Genomic DNA, 19,557 nt, shown 5'->3' with positions numbered 1-19,557 from the left:
TCATCTTTTAACTGTTTATTGTATAATATAAAACTACAAAAGTAAGACTGCTCATTTCCATGTACATTTAATCTGTCCAATTTGTTTAGATTACAGCCCAAACCTACATGTGAATACAGCTATCTGGGTTCCGATGTAACGTCTGTAATATTGCATAGAAAAGGCACAGCTCTCAGGTCTGTGGGGGGAAAGGTTACACCTCCTTTTTGACAAAAGCCTTCTTCAAAAACCATGCACCAAACATCTCACTATGTACATATTTTCCAAAATCTTGTATTTGTTTGCTTGTCTGGACTGTATTTCTCTTCCAAACTTGTTATCCCCAAAACACGTCTGCAATTTTTGTTGGCTTTGTCTGCCACAGCATTTGATCCTGGCTAATTTTCAAGAACCATCAGACTCATTCTTAGAAGCACTGAGGACAACTGTACACAAGCAGGACACACACAGTTCGCTGCCTTCGGCAATGACAGGAAGTTAACCATTCACGGCCAGAACTGGTTAAATATGCTCTTTTCAATATTTTCAGAAAAGGTATAAAGGTCCAATTTGTAACAGCAAGGTTTTGAAATTAAGACAATTCATATAGAGGGTACAACTGCTGCACAAAGTAGAGTTTTGTTGTCTATTTTTTTACATCTGTCATTTAAGAAGGCTGCCCTGTGGTATTCATAATTCATTGTTTACCACAAAGGTGGTTAATAAATTTAAGCTTTAAAAACGATCTGTAAGATGATACTTTGGCTCTTTGGAGCTTATTTATTTAAGAAATTTTCCTTGATTGACCTCAGGGCAGTTGGGATTCTCCACGGGGATATGGCAATAAAAAGCTCAATTGATAAAGACACTCGAGGTATAGCGGAGGTTCTGGCTAGTTCTCACCCTTTGGTGTGAACGAGGGTGTCAGTGTGGCTGCCCCTTCTGTCATCAAGAGAAAGTGTTACTAAAAAAAGTTTAAAAATATCAACCCTTTGATGCTTGATTTTCTTAAAAATTTGGAGGTATTGAAACATTCCTCATCCATACCCTTTGCATATTTCAAATAGACCTACATTAGAGAAGAGGCGAAAACTGGATGTGGACCGTGCATACGAGAGAAGATCCAGGGGCCTGGTCAGACCCCCTTGGAACACAAACTGACATTCCTACAAGAGAATACATTCCTACCATACATTCTTGCACATGGTACGATCCAGATGTTGTTAGAGCTCCACAGTCAAATAAATATATTTACACAGAAAAAAAAAAAAGGAATAAATAACTTATGAAAAAAAATCACTTCAAATTCAAAGCTCTTATGATTCTGCTCTCATCTTGTCATTTCATTGCACATCACTGTCAATTTTTCCTCTCCCAGCCCCACCCAGCATGTCTTTCTCAGAAAGGCACCTCCAACTGCCAGGCTGAGTCCGGATGCCACGCAATGTCCTTTAGGAAGGGGAAAGGCACAATAGCCAGGTGGCATCTGGAAGCACTCCCACACTCAACCTGGGGCTTGGAGATCACACCCAGGCCCGCGTTCTTCCCTGTTGGGACCTCACTTTGTGAAAATAAGACAGCAGTCACTTGGACACTTGGATGTTTTTGCTCTTTGAAAAATGGGCCCCTAATTTCCCACATCTTCCTCAACAGACCTGGAATAGCAAGCATTTATGGTGAGGGTCCAGCATTAAAAAGCATTTATTTGCCTGCTGTTGTTGGGGGTTTTTTGTTTTGATTTGGAAGCCCAGCCTTACAAATACGAGAGAGTCAGAGAACCATGTTTGGGCAACACTTTGTTACGCTTATTTGAACTGTTGCCCAACATATGGGATTTGTTTAAACACACGATTTGCTAATCCAACCAAAGTACAGTTGTTCTAAGTTACTGTAAATCAGTTTTTAACAATGGCAAATCAACTGCCTTACCCTGGTATTGTTCAGAATAATCAACACTATTGTGTCTGTACACGTATGTATGTGCATGCGGCATGTGGGGAGTTCGCCAGGGCCTCCGGTTATCAGAAGTGCGGCGCCTGGGCTGCCTTGTTCTCCACAGGAAGAGGAAGCTCTTAAAATGGACAGGCACAGTGACACCGGAAGCATCTACAACAGGCCTCACCTCAGCTAGATGGTCCCTGGTCCTGTCAAAGGAAATGCCCCATCTGCAGCAGGGAGAGGTGTCCAGGTGGAGGCTGCTTGTAGGAGAACAAGTGCAATTTGATCTCTCACTGCTCTACTGAGGGGCCGATTAGCCTTTGAAAACACATTCAAGTGGGGAAAAATGTAAATTCGAATATAGAAGAATTCAATCATACCATACACAAATCTTTTGCTTAAATGAGCAGTTCCTTCATCACAAATGTATTTGCTCTGCCATGTGCATTATAAAAATAAAACTATCTATGGCTTGTTTAAAGTGCCATTTTATAAAGCTGTCTTTTTTAATTGGCCAGAAAGACTCAATTTTATCCATGGCAAGAAGTGAGCAGAATTGGTGACTGGATATTGACAAATGACCAACAACAAAGACAACAACAATAACACAAATCCCATAATTTAAAAATTCTTAAATAAATATAAAAGTTATTCCTAAAGAAGCCATCTGCATTTCAACAATATAGGTTGTAACCAGCTAAAGTACCATTGGAAGAAAGAAAAAAAAACTGAAACGAAAAGGCCATCAACAATTTCGGCAACAAGCATGATACATTGCAAATGTTTTTTTTTTTAAATTAAATATACACCACTAGGAATAAGAAGCTACTTCTCAAGTGTCCTGGGGGTGGGGTGTGGGGGTGGGGTGTAGGGGAAGCAGGGGGAAGGAAGAGGAACATGCATAGAGAGTCCTGTCTGTGTATTTGGGTAAAACAGCCTTGTAAAGTGTAGTTAAAGCAGTTGAATCGAGAAAGCAACAAGACTGGAAGCTGTGACATAATGGTACCAACTCCAGGTTCAAGAGCCAATGGATGTTACAAGACAGCACCCCAGGCTGGGCCGAGGTGAGCTATGCTCACTGTGGTGATCACGAAGATGCCATTTTCAGCACTTAGCAACAGAGGGAACAAAAGCTCTAGGGAAGGGAAGCTGGAAAAGACAACTGAGCAACACAGTGGATGCCTTCTGGGGTAGTTTCTTCCTTGTGAGCTCTAAGCATTGCAAACAGGGTTTAGTTCCACAAAGAGGTCAGTTACTTTTCAGAAAATTTTGTTCTCATGTAAAATTTCAGGTCATCATAAAAATTATGCCAAAAGGGAAAGATCTGGGTTTTTGTTTAAAAAAAATAAGAACAATTAAAAGCACAAACTTGGCATAAATACAGTGAGTATTCGATATCAAGAGAGGGAGCTAAAGAGAACCATCACTTCAAACCTCCCCCCACTCCAGCTCCATGGGCCATCTCCCGCCAACTGCTTAATGCAAGTTTGATGAGCAGACGTGGCTCTGGCTTTGGAAGTCACAGTGCTGGCGGGTGTTCGTGCCAGGGGGTCGGTGCCTGTGAAATTTGGGTGTGATATCGCCTGGCCCTTTCTTAAAGCAGTGTGTGTGTGTGTGTGTGTGTGTGTGTGTGTGTTGCATTTGGGGACATCGACTGCGGGTTAATTTGATCCAATTTTCTCTTTGCACCAAACACATATAAAACATTACAACTCTATAAAAGTACAAGTGCAACTTGTACATCTGAAGTTTGCAGGAACTATGTGAGCAAATCCTATCAAAATAGCTATCTCATATGTATAAACAGCATTTGTTTTTAGAAAAACAATATCATAAACTGCAGAATCTGTACAAAAATATAAAATAAATTTGGGCAGCAGTTTCTAAACAGCCATGTAAATGCAACACTTAGGAGGAGTAGTTAATGCCTCTAAAAAGGCTGAATTGCCAAGTCAACCTATACAGGGCGAAAATGCCAGAAAAGGTACTGAGATTATCTAAATAATATATATATATATATATATTCTCTTTTTACCTCTTGCAATAAAACTTATAGAAAAAATAGACAAATATGCACATGCAATTTACAGCTTTTCCAACTTATTCCTTGTGCTTCACTTGAACTGTTTATTTTTGTCATTCAGCATAGCAACATTGTCTTCCAATGTAGTCTTTCCTATTCCAGGGCAGTAGGTCTCTGAGAACCACTCAAAAAAGCATATTAAAAGTGGTCATACGTGGATGAAGGCACTCCAACTCTGCTCAAAGCAAAAACTAGTGTGATCCTTGTGTAAAACGATCTTTTTCTCTGAAAAAGGCAAGCAAGGGTGCATGCACAGTGCGGAGAGCTGGGGGGTGCGGGGACACTCGCAGGGTCTGGGCGGCGCAGGCACCGGTCTGGGGCTCTTAGGAGCCGACCAGCACCTCCATGATGTGGTCCAGCTCCGTGAGGTCCATTTTGAAAGGCTGACTCGGGGCCACCGGCTGGCTGCTGTACGGGGCCAGAGTCTTGAGGAGATCGTCGGCCGACACCGGGGCCATCTTGGAGGCCGTCCCTGCCGCGGACGTGCAGGGGTCGAAGTCATACATGGACGTGTCGATGTCTGCAAACAGGATGTCGTCCAAGGTCAAGTCTGTCAGAAAGCCCGTGGACGTCGTGATTTCAAAGTTCCCGGGCAGAGAGTCCATCAGCTTGGGGTCGTCGGGCCTCGGGACGCTCGGCGCACCAGAGCCCCCTCGGGAGGTGTCGGGCGCAGCCGCGGCGGCCCCTGGGGAGGTAGATGTGGGACAGAGCTCCTCGATCTCGTCCAGGGCGGAGGAGAAGCTGTCCTTCTCCGGCGGGGGCGCTGGAGCCGGGAGTCTGGCGGGAGCCGCGGGCGGCGCAGCCGGGGAAGTGCAAAACGGGGCATCGTCGTCGTCCTCGAGCAGCGAGGCAGGCGTGAGGCAGGCCTCCAGGGGCGTAGTGCTTCCGAGGTCGCAGGCCAGCGCGGGCGGAGGCGGCGCGGGGGCGCTGAGCGCGGCCGGCGCCTCCCGGTAGCTGGCGCTCAGCGAGTCGGGCGGGGGTGAGGCAGCGGCGGCCAACACCGGCCTCAGGCTGCCTTCCTGTTTGAGCTCCTCCTGGATCCGCCGCAACATGTTGTTGATCAGAACGGTCTTTTGCAAGCTGGGCTCGGTGAGGGGCCTGTGGTTATAGAGTTTCATAAGGGAAATGTTGAAGATAGTCTGGCGCTGTAAGGTGTAAGACACCTTGGATGGACCATCGGAGGGAGACGCGATTTTGCCTTCCAGCCCATCTTCATGCTCATCAAACTTCCGTTTTTCTCCTTTACCCAACATATATCTGCAAAGGGGAAAGGAAGGAAGTGGAATTAATCACATGAAAACGAATTTCTCCCCTAAAAAAAAAAAAAAGGCGCTGACTCGGCGGTCAGGAGTTGGGACTTGAGTTCCTTACCCAAGGTTGGTTAGAAGAGATGAATTAATTGGGGGAAATCTTTTGGAATGTGAGAGCATTGGGAAATCTACCTTTGTATGCTGGTGGAGCAATTTTTATCACTAGGTAGTCTGGTGAATGTATTTCTTGAGAAATGTGTACGACACAGGCAAGTTAAACGTTACCATGGAAACCATGATTTTGACTTGCTCCACTCGTGCGCTTGCGTTGGCTTGCCTAACATTACCATGCAGGTTCCATTTCCCTCCCCCAAACAGATTTATTTTTAACGCCCAAGAAAACACTAGCAATGCTATGACCTAACAGATAAAGGTGTCAAAGATTATAACTTGAACACATCTTGAATGATTAAAAGAACCTAGGTGGAGAAGTGGGGAGAAGGGCATGGACAATTTTCGTAGAACCCCGTGTGCTTTCAAAATGCCTTTTCCTTCCTCATTATGCACAGAGCTTTTCTGCCTGTTTGGTGACATGTGGTGAAGCTCTTGGCCTGTGTCAAATGACCACAGTGATGGAGCTGCCACCGCTTTTCAGCCTAGAATAAAGTGGAGGAATGTGGCTTTCCCAGCCCGAGTGCCAATGGTTCAATTTGACTACATACAGTTACCTCTGAACGCACTGGACAAATTCAAAAGTAATTTGTTCTGATTATAAGCACTGCTGTTTGAGTACGGGAGACATTTCATAACAAATACCTACTGTGATTCCAGAGATACATACTATTTCAAAAAAAACCACCACCTCCTATCTCAGACCTTGAGTATGTACGAATGGCTTGAGTTTTAACTCCTGCCCCACCTCACGTGCTGCTCCCAACCTAGGCCGCCTCCTTGCCTGCTCTTGCCTCAGTGAAGACCCCCTCAAGGGGGCTGCACCTTCTGGAGAGTGGTCCTTCCTTTCAGAACTTCCACCATCAAGACCACTGGCCTTCGCCTCATAGACCTCACCTGCTAACCATTAATCACGGAAGTTGTTCTTCTGCCATCCAGACCAGGAGACATGGTTCTCATTACTTCAGGCCTGTGATTCCTACCCACACCCCCAACCTCTGCAGCACTTACCCACAGAGGAGTATTAATCCTCCCCTCAGTGCCACTCACTCATTGATCTCTTCATATACAAGCAGTTTGTACTTATCTGACTTTTCTTCTAAAAGCGACTTGCCTTTACTGAATTGCTTCAGCTGATTCACGTGCAGCCTCGCTGAATCCTTTATATTTTACTCATTCTGCATCTATGCTATCCTGGGCACTCTGCCAGAAAAAGGGTAGTCGGCCGATGAATAAAGCCTGGTCTTCAAGGGGGTGAAAATCATCTCCTACACCTCATTCTCATTTTTTGAGTTGAGTCTCATCCTAAAGGAATAAGGCTAACCATAATAAAACTCACAGATCTTCCTTGAGACAATTTGTTGAGGAAGACCTCGCTGCCCACCCCCACTGCCTCCCAAGCAGACAAACATGCGGGTGGTCACGGGGCACACTTTTCCACCTGCAGTGACTGCCTCCTCACGCCTCAGTCCCTGGGAGAGAACAGCCACAACCCAGCAATGTCAGTCAGCTTGAGGATTTGTTAATGTTCATAAAGAATCTAAGTTACTTGTATGGAATGCTCTCCCTCAAGGAAACATTAAGACAATGGATGTCGATCACAAGGACCAAAGACCAGTCCCATAATCTTCTATGAGGCAAGGAAGATACGGTGGTAATAACTCTTGTATCTACTACTTCACATGACAAAACATTTCCTATTGTTTAGTGCTAGAAAGTCTCATTTGTGTATATACTTTGCATAGAACATTTCCCACCTAAAGTATCTGCACTCATTTTAACTTGAGTGTGAATCAGAGAGGAGGTGATTTCATTTCACATTACAAAACACTTTCTCCTTTATGCCTTAGAAGTGTTACTGGACGACTATGTTTTCAAACAGTTATACTGTTTGTTATCTGCCTAAAATTTAAGCATTTAAATATTCATTTCTAGGAAAACTTCAGTTTTGCCAAAGAGCTCACCAAGTGCATTTAATTCTCATTATAAAGCTGGTAGATGGTCTGTGTTATAGGTTATAATGTAATAGTACCCAATACATGTAAATCTGTGTGAGACGACACAAATGCAGAGAAATATACTCCCAAACAGTGTTGCTCAAAGTGTGGTCTGCAGAAGGTGCCAATCTGTGAATTGTTACTGGCCCATGAGGAGTTAAACAGAGATACTATATTATTTAGAAATGTTTAACAGCATATTTACAGAGTAACTATATGTCTAATTTCTAAAATGAGGCTTCTGTTTTTGTCTTTGTACTTAAATTTCATTTCTCTATTAAGTATTTTTATATTTTACATAAGTATTCATCTATGAAAGAAAAAACAAACAAGACGGTTCTTCATCACAAAAAGTTTGAGAAGCACTGTCCTTAAATGTAAACCAAAATCAAATACCAAACAACTAAAAACAAATTAGTAAGCTCAATGCCACTTGGAATTTTTATTGGTTTTCTGGAGGAGAGGGAATAGCTAAAACAGTGTAGGCTTTTCTTTGTCTTCTAGTCATCAATATAGGATTGTCTTTTAAATACTGGTTGCCAGAATAAACAATAGGGCTTTCTCAATAACTTTCTCAATAAGGATTACTTCTCTAGAAATTATCAATGAATTGATAAAACTCGAATATTTACCAAGCATGCAGTACTAGGCATTTAGCAGAATTCCCATAGCTGAAGGAGATCGGTGGTGATGTTTTCAAAGAGACTGCAATGTGAGAAGCACTTAATTTCCAATTAGAATGATCCAGCTGGTCATAGCTGTGTGATAATCCTAATGATTTAGGAACAGCCTGATAAGATGTTGTAATGCTGGAAAAGGAAGGAGGAGGACCCTTGTAAGCAAAATCTGAGGGCAGGACAGACAAATCAAAGCTTGGATGCTTTTCAAAAGTGTAAATAAGAGCCCATGACAGAGTGTCTCCAAGCAGGTTAGCCTTCATTTCACTATGGCATTTTATGAGGCCAGGCTGGCTCCACACACCCATCGAGACTGCAAAACGCACACAATACTGATTTGTAATCCTGATTCTATTGAGATTTTTATAGAAAGGAATAACATGCAACATGATAAAATCCAGTCCACCTTTTTGCTTAGAGGCTTTAGATTTAAAATTTTTTTTAAAGATTAAAGTTTTTCCAGAGTTTGAGTAAAACATTGAGTCAAGTGTTGCCACTGACCACATTCAGAAGAGGCCTCCAACTCCTGGGGTGGGAGGTTTTGAGAACTCTCTCTCTCTCTCAGGGCAGGTGTTAATGCCCACCTCCTGGAGCAGGGCAAGGTTCAGAGAAGGAAAGACCAGCCACTCAAGAACCTGAGGGCAAATGGTGTCCCTCGGCCTGGAGCTGGGCTAGCCAAATCCAGGGTCAGCAGCTCCTCAGAAGCCTCTTTCTCAGGCAAACTAAGAAAATAACAATAGCTCTTTAAAGCCCGAGATTGGAGAAGCATGTGACCTTTGAAAAGGCCTCCCAGCTGGGGCTCATTAAGTGCTTCAAGGTTAACACTGGAGGAGAGGCTATTCTGCTGTTCCTGACTCCCAGACCCTAGCTGTGCAGCACTGACACCGACAACCGACACCGGGACGACGGACCCGAAGTTCACCGAAAGGAGGAGCTTGTGACAAGTGTTGCTTCTAGGCCACCCAGAGACCTGACACCAGTCTTTGTCTCCTCTCTTGGCTTGGGATGACTTTAGCCCAAACCACAGGTTGTCTACCCATTTTTCAGTAAAAAATCCAAAAAGGACCCTGAATTTCAGGGTTGGTAAGAGACAACCCCATCCTCCACAATGGAGGAAGGAGGGGGTTGCTTCCTCCCCTTTCTGCCCCTCCAAAAAGGAGCCTGAAGCCAACCACAAACACTTCTCTTGGATATTTGGTGGCTTTTAATATAAGGTTCATGATAAAACACCCTTCTTTCCAATAAACCTGTTAGGAAACAAATGCCTAGCATCCTGATTTTCTTAACATAAATTTTAGCAAGTATTTACTACGGCAAACTGAGCTTTGAAGATAAAGAGCAACCCATGGGTAGCAATATAATGAAAACTTCTCTTCCAGAGTTTTCTAGTAAACTTAACACTGATACAACTCTATATACCAAACCCAGCTTTCAATTGCACAACTTTCATCAGAAAGGACCTTGCCCTCAAAGGCTACAATCTGCGTGGGCAAATGATCAAAAGTCACAAAGGGTCACTAAAACATTCCTCGGAAGAAAAAGGAGCAGAAACATAGGAGCCTATTATTACCTCACTATGGCGGAGTTTGCACTTCCAGATTCTTTTTTTCTCCTTTTTTTAGATTTATTTATTTGAGAGGAGAGAGCATGAGCAGGGGTAGGGGTGGGTGCAGACAGGCAAGGAGAGAGAATCTTCAAGCAGACTCCCTGCTGAGCCTGGAGCTGGATGTGGGGCTAATCTCAGGACCCTGAGATCATGACCTGAGCTGAAATCAAGAGTTGGCGGCTTACCCAACTGAGCCACCTAGTCGCCCCTGTATTTCCAGATTCTGAGTGACTGCCCAGAGCAAGGCATGTGAGAGGTTATTATGGGCTGGGGTGATGAGGAGAAACTTTTGGAGATAGGATTTGAGATTTAAATTTAAGGCGGGATTGTCTCTTAAGGCCTGTTTCCTAATCCTGACAGTAAGCACCATGAGGGCAGACTCTGTCTCATTCATTTCTGTATCCTCAGGACAGGGCAGTCTCGGACACACAGAAGACGCCCCATAACCGCCCCCCCCCCCCCCGACTAAATGAATGGTGAATGGAAAGAATGAGTAAAGAGTCTGAGGGACAGCCCGGGAACTGAAAAACATAGAGATGTGTGTGTCTTTGTCCCTGACTGTGAACAGTGCATGGGCGGGAGGGTCTGAGAAAGAGGAGAACTGAACAGACCTCAGGGGAGGCAGCCGTACAGGATGGGATGTCGGTAAGTCAAAGCGGTGAGATAGAGGCACATCCGGTGGGCAGGGAAGCCTCAGCTCAGAAGGCTGTCTCACAAATGCCTGTCACACTCCTCAAATTTGGGCAAGTATTACACTCACCTTGAGGTGAGTAACACAGAATGCTGCCCCCCTGCCCCCAAGATTCTCATTCAACAGGTCAAGTGTGGGACCCAAGAAGGCATTTCCAGGTCTCCAGGTAATGGTGGTCTGGGGACCCTATTTCGTGAACCACAACTTCCTCTTTTCCCCCTCCAACGTCTTCATATTTAAGCCTGTGGATATTTTTACCCAATTAATCTTGAGTCCAAAGGTCTTCCCTATTTGTGTCTAAGCAAGTAAGGGAAAAAAGAGAAATGAACAGAGTTTTTGCAAAGGCAATTGGCAAATGGCATTTAAAAAAATAAAACAAACCCAACTCTTTGCAGAATTAAGGTGTCTTTGGCTCAATTTAATGGTAAAGTCCAGCTTCTCAGCCTGATACACCAGATCTCACTAGCTCAGTGGGACCCAAATTCTTCTTGCTGTGATCTTAGAGTGCAAGGTAGTGAAGCCTCAAGCACAGCAACCAAAAAGGAACTGAAACAGTACCTACATGTTACCTATGTGTTACCCATATATTAAAAGGCTAACATTTCATAGCTTTTATATTGTTAAGGCATTAAGGGAAAAATGCAAACTTAAAAAAAAAATCAAAAGTTCTCTTTAACTCGGTGTTTTTCAACTTTTTAAAAGCTATGTTTTAAATAAAAAAAAAAAACCCTCTCCTTTGATGCTATTTGAACTGTCAAAAATAAGTGTTACATTTAAATTAAGATTATTAAATCTGCTTTCGCTAAATACTACTTCCGTCATTCTCCCCCCAACAACCCATTGCTTAAACCTGCAGGCTTCTCCACAGCCCTCTGGGGCCTCCCACAGACAGGTCCACGGATGGCAGTGCTGCTGACCCAGCATCACCACCACGTCCTGTGGTGGTCTGAATGGGAAGCCTCCTCAGCCCACCATAAGGGCTGACTTTCTCGCTTTCTATGTATAGGTCAAAAAAGGATGTAAATCATTACTTCAAAACACCTCAAGGCCCAACTGGTTCATACCTTGTGTACATTTTCAAGAGCCTGTTCCAATTTCCTTTTGTACTAGTAAATAAAAACTAGAAATCCGGGATGCCTGGGTCGCTCAGTTGGCTAAGCAGCTGCCTTCGGCTCAGGTCATGATCCCAGGGTCCTGGGATCGAGTCCCGCATCGGGCTCCTTGCTCGGCAGGGAGCCTGCTTCTCCCTCTGCCTCTGCCTGCCTCTCTGTCTGCCTATGCTCACTCGTTCTCTCTCTCTCTGTCTCTGACAAATAAATAAATAAAATCTTAAAAAAAAACAAAAAAAAAAACCACCTAGAAATCCACTGTTTTCCCTTCTCGGAATTGTAGCAGGCTTCACAATTAAGTGACATGTTGTTTTAAAAGTCAGTTAACGAGGCAGAGGTAAGCCATGGTATCTGCAGTCAGGGAAGGGTGGCTAAGAGGTGGGCACGGCTGGAGCTGGTCACCAGCCTGGATACTTAGGGTCTATGTACATATCTGTAATAATACTGTACTTTAGTAAAAATGCTTTAAAAACACTAGTTAATAGCTCTCCAAAAAAAGGCTCCCCGTTCAAAGGGGAGCTTTTAGAAGCCACATCCCTAATCTTTTCATCTGCATCCTCCAGAGTGACCTCCAATGTGACCGGTTGCTGAAGGGCACAGAAGTACCCATGCTGACACTAAAAATCATAAAAATGAGATATTTACAGTGATACCAACAATTCAGAACAATGGTTTGTCCTCAAGGATCAAGCTTATTTGAAGAAAAAAGAAGCTAAGAGAAAATGTGTGACAAGTGTCTTCGAAAAGGCTAGCAGGGGCTATTTCCCCATTTGACATCCTGTGCTGCCAAAACCCACCGCCCTTTAAGTGGAAAAACACTTTCAGTTTCTTTTGGGGGGAGTGGTAGAAAGAAGGAGTGTCCCTGGCACAATTATTGTGTGTGTGACAGACTTCCAAGACCCAAAGAGAGGCCAGCCAGAGAACTGGCTCTGAGACAACTTCTGAGACACGGAATATTCTCATTTCTCTTCTCCGCACCCCATATATACTTGCCTTAAGATGCATTCTGGGGGCGCCTGGGTGGCTCAGTGGGTTAAAGCCTCTGCCTTCAGCTCGGGTCATGATCCCAGGGTCCTGGGATCGAGCCCCGCATCGGGCTCTCTGCTCAGCAGGGAACCTGCTTCCTCCTCTCTCTCTCTGCCTGCCTCTCTGCCTACTTGTGATCTATGTCTGTCAAATAAATAAATAAAAATCTTTAAAAAAAAAAAAAGATGTATTCTGGATCCTGTATTTTGAGGTGGTTCAAACAGAGAGCTTCTGTGCATGAGAGGACACCTCCCAAGAGCCACAGGGCACAACTCTGAGAAATGGTTCTTCCACTGTCTGTCAGATTGTCACACAGCAACTCCCAGGCAGGAAGGAAAAGCCTGATCCAACTTTAATGGGAGGAAGCCACATTTGCTTAGACAACTTTCTATGCTGTTAAAATGTTACACCTTAAAAAACACACAGGACTCAGAACTCTGATAATGTCTACCCTTCTAACACCCTCCCTCCTACAAGTAACAACAAAACACACCGGGAGAACAAAAAGGCCACCCTGAAAAGGACATGGTAGGTGAGGGGAGAGGGGGCAGAATCATAGAAACAGCAAACAGAAACAAACCCGGTCCTTCAAGGGCTCACTATCTACGGCTGTGCCCTGTGCCTCACTGCTCCTCGCAGAAGGGCCAGAAACCCGAGTGCAGGGATGGGTGGTGACATGGGGGGTGGGGGGGGGAGAACAGGAGGGTGTAGAAAGGGGTGGGGGCTATGGAATCAGCCCTCCCAAAGGCTGCCTTCAGACCCCAAAGTGACTGCCTCTGGCCTCAGGGAATGGCGGAAACAGGGACAAAATTCCAACAGGGAGAAAGCCTCTCTGCTTATTTACAGACAGGGTAAGGACTCCCAGAAGACACTTGGAGGGGGGGAATGTTAGTAACAGAACCCCTAAAGCTGCGTGCCTCGGGAAAGGTTATTTTTTTTAAACAGCAAAATAAAACAAACAAACAAACAAACAAAACCCAAGCAAAGCTCATCCAGGATGAAGTCCCTGCAGTAACATCCATGCTAATTGGTAAGTAAGACAAAGCCTTCCTTAACAAATCAGCAATGTAATTATGAAGCCAGTCACTAGATGAAGCCAGTTAGGCGCACTCGGGCGCTAGTCTGCAGCTGTAACCCGACACCACTGTTGGCGGCAGTGCCTCCTCCTGGCTCTGCCCGCTGCGCGGGGGGCTTGGGGCCGTGGGGCACCGGCTGCTCACCGCTGGTCACACACCGCATTGCCACGAAGACCCAGGGAACAATCCTCCCTGTCTTCCAGAGAGCGCCCCAAAGCCTAGAGATAAAACCGAAATCCCGCCAGGAAGTCCACCTCTCACTCAACCAAAAATATAAATAAAGAAAAACAAAAACTTTCACTGTTTGGGAATGTCTTCTAAAGTCCACGTTTCAAGAAACTCTAGCTCTCCCCTCTCAGGATTTTCACCTCTATGCTTCCATTAAATTGAAGACCCTTTCAGACACTGTTGGTTTGTCAAATACCGTCTTTTCTCTTGGAAAAAGGAAAGGAAAATGTAAACGCGGACAACTAACTGCATTTAGTTGGCAAACCAGACTTAAATTCTGGGAGAGAATGTTTCGGGTGAATATTTCTTTGGACTATACCATGGCCTTGTTAATAAACAGCTGGAAAGAAAAAGGGGCTTTTTAGAATGTAACTGTTAAGTAGTATAAAATGTTTCTAACATCCTGTCTTACTGGATCCTCTACCAGCTCGGAATTTTAGATTTTAAGTCTAAGTCTTAAGAAGCTTGGTGGGGGGGTGTCGGTGGTGAGAGACCAGTCCCCTTCTTCCAAAGACAATGGAAATTCTAACAATTATTTTATTTTACCTAAGGATTCTGGCTAAAAGCACCACACCCTTAAAGGAAAAGATTGAACAGAAATATACAGATTCTGAACGTAAGTTAGCAAAATCACAATCAATACATGATGCCTGGATTTACGTTTAAATCCTCTAGGAAAAAACCTAGCCCTGTAGATAAAACAAAACTGACACAATGTTGACAATTACTGAAACTGGATAATAAGTATGAGGGGATACATTACACTGTTCTTTTACTTTTAAGTGTTTGGAATTTTCCGTAATAAAAAGTTAAAAACACACACATATGTTTAAAATGCTACGAATTCAAAAAATCAAATAAGCACAATAAATTATTTACACCCTCAGCGAGAACTATTCTATTAACTTGATAGGTTAGTTTACACAGAAGAAAGCTAATATTAACGCTCCATGTAAACAAGCATGCCCAGTACAAGTCAACTCCTTTCAAACTCTGAAAGACAGCACATCACATCCAGCCACAAGGGGGAGCAGAAGAGCAATAAGGCACCCCTGAAGTCTGATTATTACTGCAATTCTACCTATTCATCTCTCAAAGTATACAAACTTCCGAGATTCTTCCCAAATTCCAGTCTACACAGAACAGTGCTAAGCAAGCCAAGGGCTTTGCCAAGACCAAAGTGAATTATGTTATGCTATGGTGCAGGCTCTAAAAATACTGTACGTAGAAAAGTTTGCTGCCTGTATATAGGTGACACTGATGTTTCCAAAACCATGGTTAAAGCCCCTGGAGGGTTCCTGAAGTGAGAACATACAACAACGACAAACATACAAACCCAAGTCATAAGGTGAGGACCTGGAAAAGCCAACAGTTCAACATTGCCAGCAAGGGTCCTAAAGTAGACTCCCAACCACACAGTGAGTTAGTCTCAATGGTAGCATTAAGAATTTTACCAGTATTGAAAAGCCTTCAATAATCCTACTGCCTCTTAAGAACAAGAAACTACTTCTAGACTGAACAGCTATGGCTTCAGGCAGTTATTTGGGAAAACTTCATAAAGGATACTAGGGAGGAGCCATTTAATTGTAAAATGTAACAAAGTTAACCTTAGATAATGAAACCAGTTACTATGTAACTACTTGCTGAAACTTTTTCTACTCAAATTATAAATTGAGGTTCCATGTTGAGGTTCTATATACTAATGTCCATAAGCAATTAACTATTAACACCAATCTTTCCATTTGAAACTCTGTAAATATAAACATATTATTTATGATAATTTATAATCATTTAAATTATGACGCTAATTCATACTAACTTGGTGTCAGGAACATCTTTAACATGCTGAATCCAAAGACTTAAAATCAATTACAGAAAAACATTCTTAGATTTTAATTTCTTTCTTTCCCTTCAGAGAATGTGCCTGTAAAGGATAGCCAGCCTTGCTTGCCCCACCCCCATTCCCGTGCATAATGAAAATATTTTTTTCTCCTGTATTTATAATTGCTTGGATGGGACTCTGGTTTCAACCCTCCTGTAGCATCTTTTCCCCAAAGATACCTTGTTTTTCCCCTCACATTAGAGACCCGTAATAAACAATGGCAGGGGGAATAAAAGGCTTAGGGCAGAAACCCAATGCTTTGCCAAGAGTAAGTGACAGTTCTTTGTATTTTTTTCAAAGAGGATCATCAGATCTATAAAACAGTCACACTAAAACAGGCAAATGTAATTTGTTAGAATGAATATGTATAAAATTAAATAAACTTTAATTAAACAAGCGGTTGCCTTTCAGGTATTCTTAGCCAACTACCTGCCACTGAATGAAACTAGGAAACTAAGTATGTATACTACATCAGGAAGCATTTTTATAGAAGTGTTTATTAAAGGCAATGAGTAGTTTTTCATCTTTGAGTCGAATGCAGAACGCTTTAATACTGTGAAAAGTCATTTTAAAGAAGACGTGTTATAAAATAACAAACATTTCATCTTAACTTCTACATGCAGTCTAGTTATTATTTTATTTTAATTTACTTAATGAGTAAAACCGAACATTGTACTGTATGGTCTAAATCTGGATTCCTTAAAAGAAATTTCTACATGACATACATGAGAGGATAAAAACTGAAGGTACAAGATAACAGAAATAGACTTAAGAGACACATAAATGGGAGGAAACTATTCAACTGTGTGCATCGCAGTCCATCCATACTCAGAATCAACATCTTATTTTAGTTACTCCTAAGAATTAGGTAGGCTAGTGATAAAGTTTTACAAAGACAATTTAAACTTCATATCATATACTTGAATAACTCACAAAGTAGAAAAAAGAAAATGAGGAAACACACTAAACTTGAGAGCAGTGAATAATACTTTGTAAAATATGCCAGCCATTCATATTTAAAAATAATTACTTTGGGGCTACTTTGAGATAAAATGTATTTCTTTCTGAGAACCTCTGCATATTGGCAATTAGTGACCCATGGAACACAAAGTCACTTAGTCAAAGACAATAAAAATAGAGTACCTCACTGAATGTGATAAATATTTATTTTCTAAGGAACCAACCTCTCAACATTTCAAAGCTCTTCGATGATCCCTAAGGAGAGCCTGCCTCCAGCCTACCACATTTGCTACCCCTAACATTCCATTCGCCCTGCCTATCTTCAGGAGTCTCAGAAGCAAGAAGGCAGGTGCCACCTGAAGAATCCACACTTTGACTTTGTAAGTCAGCTACCATTAGACCACTAACAATCATCATCAGATGAAATCTATCTTATTTTCCATTTCTGGGTGTGGTAAAAAATATTTTTTAAAAAAACAGCCTGTTTTAGACAAACCATAAGTGACTCTTAATCTCACAAAACAAACTGAGGGTTGCTGGGGGGAGGGGGTTTGGGAGAAGGGGGTGGGATTATGGACATTGGGGAGGGTATGTGCTTTGGTGAGTGCTGTAAAGTGTGTAAACCTGGTGATTCACAGACCTGTACCCCTGGGGATAAAAATATATGTTTATAAAAAATAAAAAATTTAAAAAAAAAACAGCTTGTTTTAAAAACTACTCAGAAGAGACCATCACCAAGTTCATGACAAGCAGAGAGGCAGCCAAAAATGTCTTCTTCAGCTGCAAACCACAGAATTCAAATCCCTCTGCTGGTTCACTTCTCTCTGGCAGCAGGAAAGGCAGAGAAGTACACATACATGTATATGGAGGTTCCCTCCTCCAAAAAAGAGACAAATCTGAAAAGCAAATCTGTATCATGTGTTATTATAAAATGGGATAACCACGCAGAGAGGATCAGTTTAAAACAGTTGCCACGTCATTATCTCACTTGTGTGGCTAGAATTTTATGCAAACCTGTTCTGGTGGAGAGATGACCTTGGGACTTTCAGATTCCCTGACTTTAACTCGGGCAACACGTCTAAACACCAGGGTGGGGTGCTCTGGCAGCTCTGCTGGAAGCCCCAGGAGCTGCAGCGTGCCATGGGTTGATAAGCAGCCAGCCAGGAGAGGAGAGCGAGGAGTTAAAGGTTCGTTTGCAGCAAGGAGCATATCCGCATGTAACTTTCTGACCAAGCCACATTCAGGTCGTTCTTTTTCCTTTTGTTCCACAGATTCACACAGCCCACTACAAACATGCGTGTTCATATGTAAGATGCGCCCGAATCCCTTCCCCTTCACTCTTCTACATGGAACTCCCTAGAACCACAAAAAATGCTTGGTTTAGGGGCTTCTGGTCAGTTAACCACCTATGAAGACGGTTAAAGCAAAAGCCTCTGAACCAGGCATTCTGCAAAGTTATAGTTTCTGCAAAGAGACAGAAAGATAGTAATTTAGACATGAATTAGTTTTAAGAACTTAGGTTTGCTGCTACCTGGAGTCACTAGAGAAACAAAGCTGCCTCTGGGCACCTAAACTAGTCAGACCTGCTGTAGCAGTTGCGAGGTGGCTCCAGCTCTGCCCTCCACTCCCCTCCCTCCAGCCCCCACCCCACGCATCAGCACAGCTCACTCCACTCAGGCGGTGCCACGCCCGGCACACTCACCCCCCCCCCCCCCCCCCCCCCGTTCTGCCATCCCTGCTCAGAGGCAGGGCCCGAGCTGCACACACAGCCAGCGTGCAAGGGTAAGGGGAGGCTAGCCAGGCCAGCAGATGCTGACTCCATTCTGAACTGAGAGCGGCCATGGGTACAGAACACAGCTTCCATGATCCCGGGTTTCGAAAATAAATCAAACTGTGATATTTGTGTCAGTGAATCCCGGCAGGTATTTCCAATTAAGTGCAGATGGGGGACAGAAGACCTTGAGAGGAGACAAATGAGCTTTTCCAGCTTTTGGAGCCCTCTGACCACGAAGAGAGCAGATTTCCAAAAGGGAGTTTGCATTGTCTGTCTGAAGTGCTTCGTTTAGATGATAAGCAGTTGTTTTGCCCTGTTAAAAGTCATACATTTTCAAAAAATTTTGGGATGTTTTTATTTTGAAATTTTTATTTGTGTTTCAATGAAAATTTTTAGACAGCCAAGCATGTTTTGTTTGTCTCATGATCTTCAAGGAAAAAAAAAAAGAAAGAAAGAAAGAAAAAGAAAAAAAAACACAAGGCATCTATTTATTACCCAGAATAGGAATGTCGTCTTATTGGCCTGACATATGCCATTCACAGATTCATACAAAGAATGAACTGCCACACAGTGCTCATGGAGAAAGACACTGCTCCACACAATGAGTGATGGGCGCTCCAGGGGACAGTTCTGTTCACAGGGTTTCCCAGCATCTGCACAGAGGGCAGAAGTTTGCTTTTCATACCAACTGCACTGGCCATTGGAGACATTTTTTTTTTTTTTTAAAGACACGCCACCTTTGGTTAGTAGCTGTTTCCTTCGAGAATATTAAAACTAAATTAAATATACACATACTTTCTAATCAGGAGTCCTAGCTTATGGGTTTCTATCATTGGTTTAAGTAACGATATCAACAGTAGGTAGAAAATTATGGTTTACGCATACGCAAGTGGCTGGAGAATATTGTATGTTCTGTTGGTCTGTATTAATTAATGGAAAAACCTATGAAGGTAGGCATTACCCTTCCCGTAAGGCCACTTTTCACTTAAAACTGAAGCTTGCTCTTTGGTGCCTTTAGCATATATGTGATCTTTGGACTCAGTGATCAAAGAGACCTCTTTCTCTTTCTGTCCTTAGCCAATAAACTACTTCAACCAGAGCCATCTCCTA

The 19,557-nt window shown here is 43.1% G+C and overlaps 1 protein-coding gene across 3 annotated transcripts in view; it reads right to left on the bottom strand.

Annotated features, from left to right (window-relative positions):
- The window catches only part of SERTAD2 (SERTA domain containing 2), a 117,902-nt gene continuing 98,345 nt past the window's right edge, over positions 1–19,557 (bottom strand). For 2 of the 3 annotated variants that reach the window (XM_082746702.1, XM_082746701.1), the window contains exon 2: positions 1–5,257. In XM_082746702.1, coding sequence (XP_082602828.1) covers positions 4,324–5,253 — 930 coding nt within the window. In that variant the 5' untranslated portion in view covers positions 5,254–5,257 and the 3' untranslated portion in view covers positions 1–4,323. Of the gene's footprint in view, positions 5,258–8,050; positions 8,206–19,557 lie in introns of those variants that run through there. The other variant, XM_082746703.1, reaches the window with a different exon arrangement.

Source organism: Mustela nivalis, assembly GCF_964662115.1.
Source record: "Mustela nivalis genome assembly, chromosome: 8".
In the NCBI taxonomy this organism is placed as follows: Eukaryota; Metazoa; Chordata; class Mammalia; order Carnivora; family Mustelidae; genus Mustela; species Mustela nivalis.
This window is presented reverse-complemented; position numbering and strand designations above follow the sequence as displayed.